Source organism: Labeo rohita, chromosome 20 (assembly GCF_022985175.1).
Source record: "Labeo rohita strain BAU-BD-2019 chromosome 20, IGBB_LRoh.1.0, whole genome shotgun sequence".
In the NCBI taxonomy this organism is placed as follows: Eukaryota; Metazoa; Chordata; class Actinopteri; order Cypriniformes; family Cyprinidae; genus Labeo; species Labeo rohita.
The window spans coordinates 24,166,228-24,186,360 of NC_066888.1; the positions used below are offsets into that span (position 1 = coordinate 24,166,228).

General features: G+C 35.6%; 1 protein-coding gene across 9 annotated transcripts in view; it reads left to right on the top strand.

The window, feature by feature from the left end:
* adgrg6 (adhesion G protein-coupled receptor G6) overlaps nucleotides 1–20,133 on the top strand; it is a 52,010-nt gene that overhangs the window by 10,266 nt on the left and 21,611 nt on the right. For 2 of the 9 annotated variants that reach the window (XM_051139056.1, XM_051139057.1), the window contains exons 3-11: nucleotides 4,081–4,434; nucleotides 7,029–7,649; nucleotides 10,794–10,835; nucleotides 14,554–14,619; nucleotides 17,365–17,433; nucleotides 18,389–18,448; nucleotides 18,557–18,607; nucleotides 18,731–18,781; nucleotides 19,213–19,254. In XM_051139056.1, the coding sequence (XP_050995013.1) occupies nucleotides 4,081–4,434; nucleotides 7,029–7,649; nucleotides 10,794–10,835; nucleotides 14,554–14,619; nucleotides 17,365–17,433; nucleotides 18,389–18,448; nucleotides 18,557–18,607; nucleotides 18,731–18,781; nucleotides 19,213–19,254 (1,356 nt within the window). The remainder of the gene's footprint in view (nucleotides 1–4,080; nucleotides 4,435–7,028; nucleotides 7,650–10,793; nucleotides 10,836–14,553; nucleotides 14,620–17,364; nucleotides 17,434–18,388; nucleotides 18,449–18,556; nucleotides 18,608–18,730; nucleotides 18,782–19,212; nucleotides 19,255–20,133) is intronic. The other 7 variants (XM_051139062.1, XM_051139063.1, XM_051139064.1 and 4 more) reach the window with 6 other exon arrangements.

Below are 20,133 nucleotides of genomic sequence, written 5' to 3' on the forward strand. Positions count from 1 at the left end.
ATTTTTACTGTAAAATTTGACATTACAGGTTACATTTGTTTCTTTTTATTTTTAGCACAGTTATACTCAACACATAGTGAAACCCGTTATCAGCTATTCATTGTTAAAGTCCCAGTGAACGTTTTTTTGGCTTTTAATATGAATATGTTAGCCTTAAGGTTATCTATTAGCTACTGTGCTTCAAAATAATGACAAAATAATCAAAATAATTTTAGAAAATGCTCTTTAGAATCCAAAGCATCCCGCCCCCTATACTATTAATAGATGCTGAAGCTGCGGCTCAAATTGGTCACTTGTTCACAGAATCAGTATTTTCTGTACAGTAATAGTACAGACATATGTCCCGATATGTCCTGCCCCCTTTTTTTAAAATAGCCAATAGCGTTTCGTTTATATCACAGCTTGGGCCAGAGCCGTTGAGTTAGGTAAAGCCGCATTTGATAGCATTCACATGGGTCCGATATGCTTTGTGGTCTGTGCCGACTGTCTTTCTGTTTCAGTTAAAATTTCGTCAACACATACAATAAAGCTGTGTTTCAAAGCACTTCAGTGGACGTTTAAAAATGTTTTTATTTACATATTCTGTATGAACAAGACAAATTGTACTTATTTTGAATGATCTCACTAGTAATTAAATGGCCTTTGAGTGGAATGATCCTGTTTTGTACAGTTTGTGTGAATAAAATTCATTTATAAAGGCAGGTGACGTGTTCGGTTCCCCTGACACGCTATTGAGATGAACCCGTCCTGGGTGGCGACCAGGATCAGAGCAGCACTCGATATTGTGCCAGGTTAGAGCAGTGGCTTCTGTAGCACAGTTGGTCGTGCCGCTTTTTACTGTGGCCCACTCCGACAGCTTTGCACACAACTATAAAACAGCAGGATATTCCAGTAGCGTGATTCAGTCCAATAGTGATTTCAGCCTCTTCCTGCAAAACACTCACAGGCCACTTGTCAAAAGCTGATCCCATTCCTTGCTTGTTTAAACCCCAGGCATTACGCGGAAAGAATGATCTTTTTTTCCCCTTACCTCTTTCCTTGTTTTTGCTGGACAACTGTTATGAATTTTCCACTGTTTTCTGTCCCAGGTGTGTCGATGGGGTCTTGTTTGTGGTGGGTTTTGTAGTGACCCAGTTCAGACTGGTCTGACATTCTGATTTGTGCGGTGTATTTGATCCTCCAGGAGGGACCAGGAGAACGCAAATGTGTAGAACCTTTAGCTCACGCTCCAATAAAATGGGTCTGCTATACATTTATGAAGTGTTGTTTGCATGTAGAACGTCTGCTGGCTTTTCATTATGAAATAAAATAAAAAATTAGGTAGTTACCTGTATAAAATATATTTAGTTTAATTGTTTTAAGGTTTACGACTTGCAATGATGCAGCCAAACATCATTTCGCTTTGGAGCCATAACACATAATCTTCTATATTTTATTAAATTCAGAGTCACTTTCCAAAAGTAATTTTTAGCACATATTTTGACTTTACTTAACTTATTAGGTTTCATTTAAATTTGGCTTGAATGCTGGCACAGGGCTATGGGAAACATGCACTAGCAAAAATTTTAGTGTTATTCCATTAAGAAATTAATGTTGTTCGTTTAAAAAACTTGACCTGAGGCACACTGTAACACATGTGCAAGAAAATGTGTGTATATCGCAATTATGTATGTTAGTAATTTATATCCTGTTTATATTTGTATATAGTGAACGCTACCAGTCAAAAGTTTTTGAACAGTAAGATTTTTAGTGTTTTTTAAAGAAGTCTCTTCAGCTCACCAAGCCTGCATTTATTTGATCCAAAGTACAGCAAAAACAGTAACATTTTGAAATATTTTGACTATTTACAATAACTGTTTGAATATATTTTAAAATATAATTTATTCCTGTGATCAAAGCAAAATTTACTCCAGTCTTTAGTGTCACATGATCCATCCGAAATCATTCTAATATGCTGATTTGCTGTTCAAGAAATTTTTATTATTATTATTATTATTATTATTATCAATGTTTAAAACAGTTGAGTACATTTTTTCAGAATTCTGAAACTGAAAAAATTCAAATCAGTTTTGAAATCACAGGAATAAATTACATTTTAAAATGTTTTCAAATAGAAAACGGCTATTTTAAATGGTAAAAGTATTTCATAATTTTACTGTTTACTGTTTTCATGTGACACTAAAGACTGGAGTAAATTTTGCTTTGATCACAGGAATAAATTATATTTTAAAATATTTTCAAACAGTTATTGTAAATTACTGTAATATTTACTGTAATGTAATACTATAATGTAATATTTCAAAATTGTACTGTTTTTGCTGTACTTTGGATTAAATAAATGCAGGCTTGGTGAGCAGAAGAGGCTTTTAAAAAAATTAAGTCTTACTGTTCAAAAATGTTTGCCTGGCAGTTTACCTGACTTAAAGTCATAAGAATATTTAAAGGGATAGTTCACCCAAAAAAATGAAAATATTGTTATTAATTACTCATCCTCGTGTCGGCCCAAACTCTCAAGACCTTCATTCATCTTTAGAAGGCGAATGAAGATATTTTTTATGAAATCTGAGAGCTTTCTGCCCTGCGTAAATAGCAACACAGCTGAAAGAAAGGTAGTAAGGACATTGTTAAAATAGTCCATGTGACATCAGTGGTTCAACTGTAATGTTATGAAGCTACCAGAATAATTTTTGTGTGCAATGAAAACAATAACAACTTCATTCAACAATTTCTTTCATCAATCTTCCACTTAAGTCTCTGCTGTGCATTCACAAGAGTACAAAAAACAAAGATTGAATCTTTATCCAATAAATCACAAACAACTAGAAAAGCTATGAAATTTATACCAAAACGTTCTACCAAATTTGTTAGTGAGTGAACGTATTTCATCATTTGCAAAAGTAGTGATAATTGCAATTCATGGCTTTTCATAAAAAGACATCTTTTGAGTCTATAAATGCTTTTAGATGTCTGGCCATTTCTAAACAGATTCAGGAAGGAAAAAAAGTGTGTGGTTTTGGCTTCTTGGCAGTTTGCATTGAAATGTAAGTGGTCTAAAATTCAGCTTTCGTATCATCTGTCCACTCTGGTGAACACAAGGCATGTAATGACTCGGGTTTCCAATGAGAGCGCAATCTGTGGTTTAGTTTGCGTCCCCTTAAACGGAATATCATTTCCCCTTTCTAGGGTGGATGCCCTTTATCCCTTTATCCTACTATTAGAGAGCAGTTCTCATTACTAAAGTGCTTCAACTGTATTGTTCCCAACCTGGAATCTGTGTAAAGCCGTCAAATCCCATATTTCCTGGTTCTCCTGAGATATGTTGACTATACTTGTGAGTTTCAAAATCAGTTGTGAATACCCATATTGCATTTATTTATTTATTGTATTGAACCTCTATTCTATGACATTTCATACAAAGTTTAAAAATTTTATGCCTGAAAATTGGATTTGTTGTAACAGTATTGTTACTGTAAAGGAAAAATAGGTTCTGCCGAAAGAGAAAAGCTCTTGGAATATTATTTACTTGGAGAACACATAATAAATCATCAAAATTAGTTTGTCCTTTAACTGTTGGAATGGGTTATGAAATTTAACCCTCAGTAATGTTTGTTTACTTACATCAGACTTGTCCTGAGGAAGCCACTGTGTCTTGAGAAAGTTTAATTGCTCAGCACTGCTCAATTTGCCAAAAAGTGTTGTGGTTTTTGCTTATGTGCTTTTTGGGACCGCATGAACAGAGACCATTGTCTCTGAGTCAAGGTTTTTTTTTTTCCATATATGTCTTCTCATCCGAGAGTTGCCTTAAGGGATCTTAAAGGATATGCTTAGTGACGTTGATCATAAGCCCATGAAATGATTCTAGGTTGTCTTTATGGGAAAATGTCTCCGGGATTTCACTATAACTTACCATATCTCGCCCAAACTCGATATCTGTTTCCCTCCCGTTCTGTCCTTGTCGATGCACTAACCCAGCGGCTGTCTAAACGCATCTTCCTGTCGCCTGATTCCTCTCCTGTCCTTGGCCTCTTCAAATACCTGTCCTTTGCGAGCTGAAGTGACATGTGACCTGTTTGCTTGCAGTAGCACAGAGCTGCCAGAGTAGCGTCAGCTGCAATGTGGTGCTCACCGACTCCCAGGGCTCTTTTACCTCCCCCTGCTACCCCAATGACTACCCACCCAGTCAGGCCTGCAAGTGGACCATACAGGCCCCGACCGGCTTTATAGTGCAGATCACCTTCCTAGATTTTGAGCTCGAGGAAGCGCACGGCTGCATCTATGACCGCATCGTCATCAGCACTGGCACGAGCGAGGCCAAATTTTGCGGCTTAACACCCAATGGACTAACTCTCAACTCCAGTGGCAATGTGATGGAGGTTTCCTTTAACTCAGACTTTAGTATCCAAAAGAAAGGCTTCCATATCAGTTACCAGCAAGGTATGTTTAATACATAGAGAGCTCTTCAAAGCATGTTTTAATTTATCCCTTTTTATACTTAATGATCAATTTTAAGGAGTAATTTAATTTTGTAATATTTTATGCATATTTATTTCATAGTTTATAATTTAAAAATATATTTTTTTTTATTAATTTATGCTTTTATTATGGTTTATTGGATGCCAGTAATTATGTTTTGCTATGGTTTTGTGGCTCCAAAAAAACAATATTACCATACGAGCATGACAGCAAAAGCAGTGTTTTAATGTATCAAGATCATCATCAATTATCAAGATTACAATGCTGATCTTTACCGCTCCATCTCATATCACGGCTGCTCACATCATATTGCTTTGCCTTTCACCCTATCAGTATCATCTCACTGTGTTCTTATGACCACAGAAACAAATAATTTAATGAGTTATTTATTCAGCACTTCTCTCATTATGTCAGAGTATTTTAATCAGTGCTTTTCCCCTTGTTTTTCAGAAAAAAAGGACAAATGTATTACTTTACGCAAACGTTTTTGAGATTTTTTTTGTGTTTTTTAAGTCTCTTCTGCTCACCAAGCCGGCATTTATTTAATCCAAAGTTCAGTAAAAATGTGACATATTTTTACTATTTAAAATAGCTGTTTTCTATTTAAATATTTTTTAAAATGTAATTTATTCCTCTGATTTCAACGCTGAATTTTTAGCATCATTACTCCAGTCACATGATCCTTCAGAAATCATTCTAATATTCTGATTTGCTCATAAAACATTTATTGTTATTATTATGTTGAAAACAGCTGAGTAAAATTTTTTCAGGTTTGTCTGATGAATAAAAAGTTCAGAAGAACAGCATTTATCTGAAATAGAAATCTTTTGTGTAACATTATAAATGTCTTTATCATCACTCGATCAACTAGCATCCTTGCTAAAGTAAAAGTAAGAATTTCTATAATCCCCTCCCCCCCCTTTTATGCTGACTATAAGCTTTTGAATAATATGTTACAAAAGCTTTTTATTTCGGATAAATGCTGATCTTTAGATCTTTCTATTCATCAAAGAATCCTGAAAAAATGTCCTCAACTGTTTTAAATAATAATGATACTACTACTACTAATAATAAATGTTTCTTGAACAGCAAATCAGTATATTAGAATGATTTCTGAAGGATCATGTGACATTGAACACTGAAGAAATGATGCTGAAAATTAAACTTTTATCACAGGAAGAAAAATTACATTTTAAAATATATTCAAATAGAAAATAGTTATTTTAAACAGTAGCTGTATTTTGGTGAGCAGAAGAGACTTCTTTAAAAACATGAAAAGTCTTACTGTTCAAAAACTTTTGACTAGTAGTGTAATATTGTGACATGCTAAAGCTGGCTTTCAGATAATATATATTATATTAAGTTTTTATTTCATGCTCACAGGCATAGTTTTTGCTTCTTCTTCATAAACATGTAGATGCTGTATTCAGAGTAAAAAGTAAAGCTGAATTTTCAGCATCATTACTCCAGTCTTCAGTGTCACATGATCCTATAGAAATCATTCTAATATGCTGATTTGCTGTTCAAGAAACTTTTTTATTATCAGTATTGAAAACAGGTTATAATTTTTGGTAGTATGAGTTAAAGTGTATAATAATTTTTTTTTTTTTCCCTCTGAGGTGAAAACAATAAACTAAAAATGTAAAACTGTTACACTGATGTAACACAGACATGATTTTCTGCAGAATTGTTTGGGAAGTCACACATTGCATTTATTTAGGGTTGTAAGTCATTTTGTGAACAAAACTAAAAATTCCTGTCTGTACACTTGTCTCAGTGTAGCTCATTATCAGGCAACAAGGCTGCCTGTATAAATTGACGGACGCAATTATGTTCAATGAAAAAGCACACGCTCCTCCAAAAGAAATAACAACCTGCAAAAAATAACCTTTGTTATGAAGTCAGACAGGTGTGAAGGTACCCATTAGTACCCAGTCGCTTACAGATGTGATTTTCTATTACCTTCCCAGTGAAACAAGTTTGAAATGAAACACCTTTGAGATCAAGCTCATTAGTGTTTAGTGTTGAGGAAACCCATTGCTTGTTCTGGGATCAGTAGCGTCAGATATCTGGTTATGTTAAAAAAAAAACCCATCATGAACATAGAGCGCAGGGATCTAATAGTACAACTGGAGGTGTATTTTTCCATTCCAAATTGCTTGTGGTTTTTATATCGAGACAGCCAAAAGACACAAACTTCCGCCAATTTAAATGAAACATGTCAGCAAATATGACTTAAAAGAGGTGTTTTAAAATGGGCAAGAAAATATGACTGTCCGGTTTGGAAGAAGTTTAATAAGCTTGTCTTAGAATGATTACTTAATATAATCTTCCTGACAAGCTTGGTTGATTTTCGGACATTAATGATTCTCTTGTTTTCTCATGTGTTGAAACATATTGTATTATAAAACAGTTACTTTATATTAGCTGATTCGTATTTAGTCCTGTATAGCCAATATGGAGATCATAAAGAGGTTTGAATGAACTATTCCACAATACCTGAGTGTATGCATTGTTGTCATATTTTAAGATCTAATGGTTTTTCACTCTTGCAGTGGCAGTGGTACTGAGGAACCAGAAGGTCACAATGCCAAAAAGCAGCAAGAATGTAGTGAGAGTGGCCAATTCGGTCTCCATTCCTGTTCTGACTGCATTCACTGTGTGCTTTGAGATCGCCCGCACGGCCCAAAAGAGCACAGAGACCATCTTTACCTTATCTGATGCCTCTGGGACATCCATTTTAGCGCTTGAGAAGACAAGCAGAGGCATGGAGCTGTTCATTGACAGTTCCTACTGTTCTGTAAATGACCTGTTCACCAGCTCAGACATCACATCCGACATGACGCCCATCTGCCTCACCTGGACCAAGTCCAGCGGCCTTGTGGCAGTGTACTTTGGAGGCCACTATCGAGCCAAAACCTGCGCAGCCTCTCAGGTTTACACCCTGCCGAGCGGGGGAATCCTCCAGCTTGCAGGAAAAGGGTCAAGCTCGGTCAGTGTGGATGATCAGAATTTGGATGGCTTCATGTACAATTTCCGATTGTGGGATTACGCCATGCCCTATTCCGAGCTGTCTGCCCTCACCTGCGATGCTGTGGGAAACATTGTGGACTGGGATCATCGCTTCTGGACTATCCCAGGCAGTTACACGCAGACCGACAGCACCCTCAGCTGCAGTGAGTATACGGTTTCAGTTATATTGTCCAGAAGCTGGTTTATGATAAATAAACTCATGGACACTTTAACTCTCCCTTTATATCTGGCATTATAGAAATAGTTCACCCAAAAATTAAACCTCACCCTCATGTCGTTCCAAACCTGTAGGACCTTCGTTCATCTTCAGAACACAAATTAAGATATTTTTGATGAAATCCGAGAGCTTTCTAACCCTGCATAGACAGCAATGCAACTTCCTCATTCAAGGACCAGATAGGTAGGAAGAACATCATTAAAATAGTCCATGTGACATTGGTGGTATAACTTTAATTATATGAAGCTATGAGAATACCTTTTGTGCGCAAAGATAAAATACTATTAATTACTTTCTTAAGCATGCGTTCACAAAAGTATCTAGTGCTATCTCACGACCAATTTGCATCTGTTTACAAGGTGGCTATTTCGACACAATTTTATACAATTTGTCTAAACCACAGTGACAGGTCGGTTAAGGGGCAGGGTTAGGGACAGGTCATTCATACTAATTCATACGAAGTGGGGTACTCATAAAATACGTCCAATTTAGCTAATTCGTACAAATTTGTATGACCTCACTCGTACAATTTCGTACGATTTGTCTAGACCACAGTAACAGGTCGGTTAAGGGGCGGGGTTAGGGATAGGTAATTCGTACAAATTTGTACGAAGTGGGGAACTTGTAAAATACGTCCAATTTAGCTACTTTGTACGAATTCGTATGACCTCGCTTGTACAATTTTGTATGATTTGTCTAGACCACAGTGACCGGTCAGTTACATGGTGGGGTTAGGGATAGGTCATTCGTACAAATTCATACGAAGTGGGGAACTTGTAAAATACGTCCAATTTAGCTAATTCATACAAATTCGTACAACCTCACTCATACAATTTTGTACGATTTGTCTAGACCACAGTGACAAGTCGGTTAAGGGGCAGGATTAGGGATAGATCATTCGTACAAATTCATACGAAGTGGGGAACTTGTAAAATACATCCAATTTAGCTACTTTGTACGAATAGGTATGACCTCGCTTGTACAATTTTGTACGATTTGTCTAGACCACAGTGACAGGTCGGTTAAGGGCCAAAGTTAGGGATAGGTCATTCGTACAAATTCATACAAAGTGGGGAACTTGTAAAATACGTCCAATTTAGCCCATTTGTACAAATTCGTACGACCTCATACAATTTTGTAAGATTTGTCTAATCCACAGTGACAGGTCAGTTAAGGGGCAGGGTTAGGGATAGGTCATTCGTATAAATTCATAAGAGGTGGGGAACTCATTAAATATGTCCAATTTGGCAAAATCGCATGAGTTCGTACAAGTAAGGGTGTTCAAATTTGTATGTATTAGCTACTTTGTAAAATATGTATGAATTGCCATGAGATCGGGTTGGAGTACCACGATGCATGTACACTTTGCGCACAAAAAGTTTTCTCATAGCTTCATAAAAATGAATGTCACATGGACTATTTTAACAATGTCTCTACTACCATTCTGGGCCTTGAACGTAGTAGTTGCGTTGCTGTCTAGGTAAAGCCAGAAAGCTCTCAGATTTTGAAAAAAAATATCTTTATAATTTGTGTTCCGAAGGGAAACTAAGGTTTCATGGGTTTGGAATGACCCATTTTTGGATGAACTATCCCTTTAAAAGTGGAATGGACATTACACAAGGTATAAGTAGAACAATCTGTTTGCTTGATGAATCAGACAACCTGAAATGCGTTTCTAGTAGTAATCAATCATAGTAATATCAGATTAATTTCACAGAAAATAAAAGAGAGACAAGTAAACTGAGACAGAAAAAGACAGAAAAAAAGAAGTAGTAAGTGTTTGAAAATACACAAGCAAATACAGATACATAAGAAAGAAAGGAAAAATGTATTTATTAGAGTAGTTTTACACTAACAAAATACACTTTACACCACACTCTATGTAAATGTACCCAGATAAATTAAAAGCACATTCAGATGTGGTCATAAATTAAATCTGACCACATTCAACAAAGATGTGCATGCTAATGTTGTTTTCCTAACCACACAAACAATATAGAAGTGCTGTTCTCCATTTTACATAAATAAATGTCATTGCATCACACTGGAGATGCACTGAAATGCAAGGTGATACTTTTCAGATACAAATGGAAGTTAATACCAGGTTTAAAGGGGTCCATTTCTTGTGCACTTTCTAAAAAAAAATGCAGAAAGAATCTTGAGACCCATTTCTCATTCCGCTACCTAAGACAGCACTTTTAAAGTCCTTCAGATGCCCTCCAACTCTCAGCGTAGAGGAATGAGCGTTGGGTGGAATAGAGGAAAAGCAGGCATGACTCACATGCATAACAGGCCTCACCAGGGACTGCTTTCTTCCACTTAGTTGGGTTCCTGAAACTCTAGATGCCCAGCACAGCTTGGGTCAGCAGCCCATGGAAAAAAAAGTGTCGCTTTAAACCATGGCACCTCAGATCAAAAGAATTAATTCGCTCAGAAACTTTCTGTGCTCTAAGACAGATAAAGCCATATGTCCTGTGTGAACATTTGGTCTGCGTTAGTCTTGGAAGTTGCGTTGGAATTATTTTCACCGGATAACCTGTTAAATCTCCTGTTAAAGGTATTTCCTTGTCAGGAGGATATCAGAACAGAGAGGCCACTGATTCCTCATCAGAGTTCCTTCAGATAACTAATCATATGCAAATCATTAGCAACACATTGTCTTTTTATGTTAATATACAGTGGGCTTCAAAGGTCTGACTCCACATGTGAAAATAAGAAACTCCACATGGGAAAAATTGTATTATTATAAGCACGAATGTTTTATTTGATATGTTGTTTTGATTTATTTGTTTATTTCATCAAAGACTTTTAAACAGTTTGGTTCAAGGCTTAATTGGGTGTTGATTCCAAGACTTTCAATGTGTACTCCCACTGTATACTTGTATATACTGTGGTTCACGTTTTCAAAAGCTTTTTAATTATCTGTCCATTTCAAAGCAAGATGTTCTGCTTTCCTTTGATAGATATTGTATGCAACTTACTTACATATCACTGGCTGACTTGAATTTAATTGAGTGCTTACGCTAACTGTAGTTTGGAAAGGCAACTAATTTCTCATCTTCTTTTGCAGTCTGTTACCCAAATTGCATTCACTTAACAGCTTCAACTAGTGGTGAGTGTACTGCTAACATGCCTAATATGTGTAATTGCTTGCTTTGAGCTGTGAAGGTCATGCATGACGTGTCATTCGATGCATGTTTATACCTGCAGATGTTTTTTCACATAGTAGTGTATTTTCTGTAAAATGTGCTGAACTAATGCTCATGTTTAATGGTATATAGTTGGAAGATCTTACTGATGTAAGTTTATTGGAGTATATTTATATTTACTCACTCTCAAGTCATTACATAATGGTATGACTTTCTGTACTTTCTTCTTTCGAAGAACACATGAGATGAATTTTGAATATGATTCATATTTACATTTCAGATTTTCTTACATCAGCACATTTGAAGTCAGTATACCAGCTTGTGATTATTAAGTTGCTATTCATTGAGAACCAAAACTATCCATTTCTTGAATTAATCATTTAGCCTGATTTATGAACTGGATTGCATGATTCATCGAGAAAATCTACATTTACTTTTGTTCATTTAGCAGATGCTTTTTTCCAAAACGACTTATGATTGAGGAATACAACAAGCGATTCATCATAAAGAGGCAATAAACACAGGAAGTGCTTGTAATATAAAGTTTCAGACATTGTTCACATTAGTACAAGCTTCATGAATTATGTCTTTATGATATTTTGAAGGGAACCGCAGGTGTTAAGACTTGTATGGCTTGATATTATGTAAATTATATATCTTCCTAAAATATGTAGTAGAAAGCCCATGAAAGATTTATGTTATTTAGAAAATCCACATCGTTTTATACATATTTTGGACTATGGGGGGCGCCATGGCGCTACTTGTTGCCAGGGCTGCCCCTAATAGTCGACTAACCATTAGTTGACGAGAAGAGGCTTGGTTGACCGAAATGTTATTAGTCGCTTAGTCGCAGAAAAAAAATTCCTGAATAGTAGCACACTCACTGCATGACAGATGGAGGTGCCGGTGCGCTCACTTGGTCTTAAAATATTCCGTCATTTTTGGTCATACAGATAAAAGTGATACATCTTTCGAATCTGTAAAAACACTACGTTTATTTGTGTGCACTCAGAATAACAACGAAATATTGTGCTTTTGTAAAATAATGAAAGCAAACAGGATGCACTTTCTGCCGTTATCTATATCTATATAGGCTATCTATAGAGAGTTAATTGTCTACTTTTAAAGGAACCAATTTAAATAGAAAACAAATATTCTTTCCGAAACATGTTTTCGTACGAAGTGGGGAAACATGTAGGCTCATCCACTACTGTGGAGATGACGAGTCAGTGTCACCGAGTTCATCTCTTAAGCCTAAAACAAAGAAAGCACTAGTTTATCAATAAATTATTAAAATGTTAATGCAGTCTACTTGCTGTTTTTCCCTAAAACATTTATAATTATTAAGCGCTTACTGGGCTATGTAGGCAATTAAAATCTCATTATTACAATTTATATGGTTTATTGAACGTGCGACTATAGTCGACTGTTCCTTAAAATGAACGACTATTTGACTAGCCATGGTCTACTAAAAGCCTCAAAGGCAACAGAGCTAAAGTGGAGACAACAAAGACGTAGGTCTTTAGAAAGTTTTATTCATCCGCAGGCTTCTTCCCATTCTTTCTTATTCCCATTCTTTTCTCCTCTTCTTATTGCTAGGAAAGCAGTGAAAAATTACATTGCTTCTCTTGTTACCCTTCGACTGAAAATTACAACCAAAAGCCACACAATGTGGCATCGTATCAGTATTTTATTTTCCTAGATGTATTGCTGTAAAAATAGCAACAGATAGGGCCAATAGCTCATCGAGTGCAACCATTTGACATCATCGAAATAATGGCGCCCCCCATAGTCCAAAATATGTATAAAACGATATTGATTTTTAAATAACGTAAATCTTTCATAGGTTTTCTACTACATATTAAGCCATACAAGTCATAATATCCAGGGTTCCCGTTAATGGTGCTTTTTTTTTTTTTTCATTTTGGAGCCTGACAATCCTTTCATTATTTTGAAATAAGTGGCCAGAATATATATTTTTGAAATGTACTCTTTTGGTACTCCACTAAAGAAAGTCATACAGGTTTGGGACAAAATGAGAGTGAATAAATAATAAATGACTTATCCCTGTAATACATTATTTTATTCCATTCATTTTTGCCGTTTCAGCACTAGACCTCTTTCAGGGCATTTTTGCTTTTAGCAAGCTTTTTTTTTTTTTTGACCTTGACAGGAGCAGTGTAAGACCCCCTCAGCCTTATGCAGACAGTTAGACGCTGGAACCTATGACACATAACTATTTCCTTTGCTCAGTTACAACCAGCTGTGCTTGTGATGTTGGCAAAAAGTCAAGAGGCCCGTGAAGTTGAGCCCGGAGCAAAACTAATGCTGTCACTAATAAGCATGCTTTTAAAACGCTACCCTCCCCTGTCTTTCCATTGGCTACTCATGTGGTTCCCTCTCATCCTTTGACAAGACCAGTGGGAGACGGCGATCCCACCTCGCATGGAAACGCAGCGGAGGAGCCTGTTCTTAGAACAGCTCAGGTTTTTTTCCCCCTCAACCTGCCTTTTAACACTGAACTTCAGGATGATCAGAGACTCTGCGCTATAACACTAGACAGTTGTCGCAATGTGACGTCTCCGTTAATATATTTAAGAGCTCTTAAAGTTACCTTGCTACTTCATTCCTTATGATGTGCTATGGATTAGTTCCTCTGTGTAGTTTGACACCTGAATCAAAAAATTTCTGATTTTTTCCAATGACTTGTCCTCAGAGCTTAAAGTTATATTGTATTTGAAAATGTCAAAATAATCAGCTTTTGTTGGAACCAGTAGGATTTTGATTTACATTGAGTAAATCCTTTATCCATCAGGACTCTTAAAAGGTGGAAAATATCAAACAGATTTGGGAAAACCTTTCAAATCTTGGTCTGCGCAAATGGTTTACTGACCAAACTTTTAGTCGTTGCTCCAATCCCCAGACATGCTCTGATGAGAATTTCATTGACTAAAGCTTAACCAATAGATTTGCATTGCAAGTTGAGGTTTTGCTTTTGCGGATTGCTTGGCTTTTAAATTATATTGAAGATTTGGTGTCTTCATGCGTTCAAGCATGTTGTGTTTAGACACCGCTTGAGCTTTATGTCAGAGACCAGCGGATGAATTGGAAAGATTTGGAAAGCAAAACAAGATGCAATTTGGTATTTCACACATCCCTAATGGATTTGTGTTGAGAAAAGGTGGCATTCCTGGGCCTCGATCAAACCAGCCTGCAGAACATTTCTGTCATTCAACTGTGGCAAATTATTAAATTCCACCTTTGAGTCACTGATGTTCAAGTTTCAGTGTGGACATTTTGAGGTCACATTCCATTGTCAAAGCCCAGAGGAGTGCTGGGAAATGTATGACACTTTCACAATCCAAATCTTGTCTAAAGGTAGAGTTGAATTTCTATTTATAGATGTAAAAGAGAGAGAATAAATATTCTTGACAGTGTTTTGGGAATGTCCAGGTCTGTCCATCTCAAACTTGATTTATTTTAAAAGTATTTTTGGAACTTTGTACAGTATTTAGATTTTTTAGATCGTTTCTTGAATTTTGAATATAACATGTGGTTTCACTGTGTAAACATAAGGCATTCTCATACTGGCTATTTATTTAGTTTCACTTTAGAGTGGTTTATTTTCAAACATTCATTTCATTATAAAATGTCAAATGTTAATTTTCAAATCTTTTTTAGGCACTGCCGTAGCAACTTTTTCCCCAGGAACCACAGACTGTACTTCCCCTGGACTTGGATGCCCAGGTAGGAAGAAATATATCTTTACTATAATTTTTCATGCTAAACACATTTCTCAATAATAGATAATAAGTTGACCCATTATAAACAATTATTGTTTATTTGACTAAATGATATGATTGATATGCTGATTAACAATAATCCTAAGTCTTTTAAAGGGATAGTTCACCCAAAAATTAAAATTCTGTCATTGATTTCTCACCCTCATGTCGTTCCAAACCTGTAAGACCTTCGTTCATCTTCGAAACACAAATTAAGATATTTTTTATGAAATCTGAAAACTTTCTGACCAGTGTTAATTTCGCTGACAAATAATTTTCATCAACAACATTTTTTCACCAATGATAATGAAACAAAGACTAGTTTTGAATGACAAAAACGATGATAAAAAATCTAGAGACATTTTCGTCAACGGATAAAAACGATTCAGAATGAATCTCTTCCCCGCTCTGCAGTAAGGATGTTAGATGCATACATATGAGCTGTATCATAGCCTATTGATCTGTCTGATGAGATGCTGCAGGTCTCATAAAACGTTTAAAAATGTCAATATCTGAGAGTGAGAGAAGATCCGACATATGGATAAAATTGACGACGCAAAAGAGAACTCAGTTCGGTCCGGTTTTATGAGCGCAGACACTGAAGCAGCGCCTCTCACACAGCGCAAGAGAAATACACACAAAATTATATCGAATTGTCAATTTTGACGAGTATTCACATAAACCCACTCGGTTACATCTTAGGCGAATGTAAACAGTTGGGAGAATATTGGACATGTACATTGCATCCATGCACTGGTTTTAAAGGGACAGCAGACGAATTTAGTTGCTATTGTCTGTGGCATTGATGTTAATCAAGCAACAAAAGAAAGACAGAAAATCACTCATTTACATAAATATGTCTGCTTAAAAGAATAAAGAATGTTGTAAACAAGTTGTTATAAAGAATGCATAATTAGCCTATATAACCATTGGCAATTTACTGAAAAGAATCCCATGTTTCTTTATGAGACATGGTTTCATTTAATTTTAATATAGGCATGTTGCGTGTTACAGCAGTTAAGTCTGTGTCTATCATGGTAAAACCTTAATATCAAACCTATACAGTAAGTTTGGTAATTTTGGAGCAATGCTTAATAAATGCATTGCACTGTAAATAAACCCATTCGATTTTAGCCGACTAAATCTACTGTAGATTTCGTAGACTAAAGTCTTGTGATATTTAGTCGACTAAAACTAAAACAATTCAGATGACTAAAATGTGACTAAAACTAAATGGCATTTTAATCAAAATATTAAGTCTAAATCAAATTTGCTGTCAAAGTTAACACTGTTTCTGACCCTGCATAGACAGCAACACAACTGACACATTCAAAGTCCAGAAAGGTAGACTTTATTCAACAATTTCTTTTTGTATCAGGTTTTGACTGACACTGAAGAGAAGAAATTGTTGAATAAAGTCATTATTTTTGTTTTCTTTTCACACAAAAAGTATTCTCATAGCTTCATAAAAATTAAGGTTGAACCACTGCTGTCACATGGACTATTTTAACAATGTCCTTACTACCTTTCTGAGCCTTGAACGTGGTAGTTGCGTTGCTGTCTATGCAGGGTCAGAAAGCTCTTGATTTCATCAAAAATATCTTAATTTTTCGTTCCGAAGATGAATGAAGGTGTTACGGGTTTGAAACTACATGTGGGTGAGTAATTAATGACAGAATTTTCATTTTTGGGTGAACTACGCCTTTAATTTCGTTGCTAGTTTTAACATGAAAGAGTTTAAAATGCAATCATTTTCCTTGAAAATGACATATACTACTAATAGGCAAGTCTTAATCCTTTAGTTGTGCGTAAGCATGCCAAACAAAAACAGCTTTCCTTCCGCTCATTACGACACCCCTAAACTTGGTGGCCAATAACTGTCTATCATCATCCGGGACCCATGAGACTCCTCAGGCCTCCTGTCCTTAGTAAATAGCCATTAAAGGTCATTATCCCATGCTTCTTTCCCACTGATCTATTGAAATTTCATTGCATAATATTCATTCCCATGAAGTACAAAAATGGCATGTCTGGAGATCTTTAAATAAAATTAGTCTTTTGGTTGAGGAATAACCTTTGATTAACTTCGTCATTCTACCTCGTCGTTGTCGTCTTTTTTTTTTTTTTTTTTTTTTTTTTATCATGGAGCTAAAATATTTATGCAGAGAATCCGTATCAATGTATTTAGAGTATGATGTTTATCTAAAGTTGGATGGGGTTTTTGATTAGGGAATCACAGGTAACTTCTATATAACAAAATTTCACAATGATTAATTACATATAACTGTCTGTCATATCTGAGGGAAAAAAGCATTAGTGAAAAACAGACAGACTGCCTGTATGTATTTCTGAGGATGCACATGGTTGAATTTGATCTACTGGGTGTTTGTAGAAAATGACTAGTAACAGACAGAAAATTGTGAGGAAAACATGAGAGAAAGCAAAAATCTCCCTTTTCAGCACATTGCGTGACTCGGCAAGGGAAGTTAAAAACAATCATCTGTTGCCCATTTTTCTCTTGCCATTAAAGAGTTTAAGGACATGTCATATTTCTCATTTTTGGTTATTCTCTTTTTTTCCATATTCATCTCACGCTACGCTTGTAATGCACACAACTGTTAATTTGCTCCACCAGTTGTTCTTGCGTTTTTGGTTTCACTCTAACCTCCATTTAATGCCAGTGTTGCCCTTCTTCCATCCCTGCCACCAGCAACATTAACTGTTACCACCGCATCCACTGCCACCACTAACATGATTCCTACTAATGCAGCAACCCATGGTAAGCATTCACATCTGCCTTCACATCATTTTATGCCTGTGTTCCTTTTGTTTCATAAGGGTAATGTCTTTTGCATAATGCAGAGCAGGTGGTGGTCAACTCATGTGGAGAACATCGTTATTAGCTGCGAAAGTAATGTTCCGTTTAAAAAAGATTTTTATTAATGCTAGTAGCTGTTTCAAAATATTGAATGCTCTTTTTTAAATGCTTGAAAGTAGATCTGAAAAAATGCCAATGAGAATCGTTGCTTTATATGGTGAATCAGTTGAGTCACAGCACCCAACTGATCATTTTTTTGTAGTCACGCGGGATTGTTTTAAAGTAAGCAAGTCTAATTTAAGTAAAAAATGGTCATTTCTTTCAGTTTACAAATAATTTTAAAAAATTGTAAACAGTACTAAATCTTTTTAAATGTCCTTATTCTTCACTTTTCACTCTTTTTTTTCTTCTTTTGTTCTCACATCAAATAATGTCGCAACAATGCAGTTTATTGTCTAAATTTAAATAGATGCCAAATGGGGTAGTTTACTTTATATAACTGGGGATAGTTTCCCCAAAAATGAATATTCTGTCATTTATCCTTCACTTTTCACCTTTTTTTTCTGACATCAAATAATGTAGCAACAGTGCAGTTTATTGTCTAAATAAATAGATGCCAAATGGGGCCGTTTACTTCATATATCAAGCATAGTTCACCCAAAAATGAAAAATCAGTCATCATTTACTCATCCTTGTGTTGTTTAAACGACAATAATGTTTTTTGTTATACGCCATCTGTAAAATGAATACTTTCCTAAATCATTTTTTTTCTTCACTAGCATATTCCAAAATGTAGTCAAACATATAACTACATTTCTAAAATAATGTTATGAAGCAGAAAACCTAGTAGATGTTCATATAATTTTAAAAATGGATTCATGTTAGTAGCTCATTATCTCTGTATTTTCTTCATCAGCTCTTACTACTACTCTTTCATACACATCTACTTCTAGCATGCCTCTAACCACAACTTCTGGTAAGCAGATATCAAGGTTTCCTACTGTTTTATATTCTGTTTAATGAGGTATGATAAATGCCCTCACTAATACATGTGCGTGGCTCTGCCTCTTTGTACCAACGCTAGCTCTACTCACACCAACTACTAGCGCTAAAACAACAACAGCTGCTATTCCTGGTAAGCTAACAGCCACTGAGTAAAAGATTTCTTTTGATTTAACCATGAATATACATGTATGCTATATTTCATATTGCCTTACTAACCAAACCTTCAACATGTCTGTGTGTGTGCCATCACTAGTACCACCTACATCACCTTTAATCCAATCTAACCCGCCACCCATCAAACCTGGTAAGACATAACTTCTACAGTAGATGTATTATCAAATGCCAGTTTTATTAGCCAAATTATTCTAGAATCTGCATTTACATCCATTTGATTGTATTTGCCAGTATGCGTTGAAGACCTAATTTTATGTTTATTTGATGTACTGTAGGACTAGATATGTCAAATGTGGCATTTGGACACTTAATGTGCTGTTTACTGTAATATTTATATATATATTTTTTATTTGAATTTGGACAAAATAGTTGAACAGGCTTTGGCAGATACTTTAATTGCCCAACAAAGAAAAGAATAAACAAAAATAAACAATAAACAGGAAAAAAATGGCATGGCAAAAAATGGACCCTTGTCTCATGTCCTCATGCATAGCTTTACTCTATGTGTGTTTGTTTACCTAAACCATTCATCAGTCATTTAATCCATTCATTCATCTGCAGCTGCTGCTACTAACTCACCTCTGTCCAACCGCAAAACCAATGGTAAGCCAAACCTGTTATCTCATGTCATAAATGGCTTGCTTTTGCTTACCAGGGAATGTCACTGCTAAACTTTCATTTATATGGGCAGAATGGGAACTGCTAGCTTTTTTAAATGGGAACAGGATTAAAATGATTGGTTTATTGCTCTGAAATTTTCTGGGTGCAGATGAAAGACCTCATACCCATTTTTTATTTTTCATTATTTTTATTTTTGTGCAGGTTTTGTATACTTATCGAATATTAGCTTAATTACCTAATGCGATGTTAAGAACTGTATAAATAAAAAAACATTCTACCTGTAATTTGTGAAGTATGTGCTGTGATTAGCTTAAATCTGTGGGGGTTTTTTTTTCTAATTTGGACTTGATGTCTACTTCCTGTATGTATCTGTCGGAATCTTGACAGCATTTTGTATTTTTTTTCATGTCACTCTTAACCACTTATCTTTGCTCTTCTCTTTCGTTGTATATTCTTAAATTCCCTAAATATGTTCATCTGAAATCTTTCCTGGCAGCCAACCAACAGTTCTCTATAGTTCTGTTGCTTGTTAACAAAGCTACATTTTAAAATCAGCTACCATTCTTATACTTTTACTTTGTGCATAGCACTCGGGCACTCTAAAAGGTTACTCTAATGTGATCTATTTTACAATTACTGCCTTCTACACTAACATCATCATTGCTTTCCAGACAAATTTCTTGAAATTCTGTATTTCTGCTGTAACTTTCTGCTTGCTTAACAGTCATCAGTTATGTGTTAATGACTGGATTATGTTTGTGCTTTATTTCAAACAGTTACTGTGCTACTTCTATATTGTTTTTAGAAATTTTTTTCCAGGTTGATTTTCCAGTATATTGTTCTGTTGTATGATGTACTGTA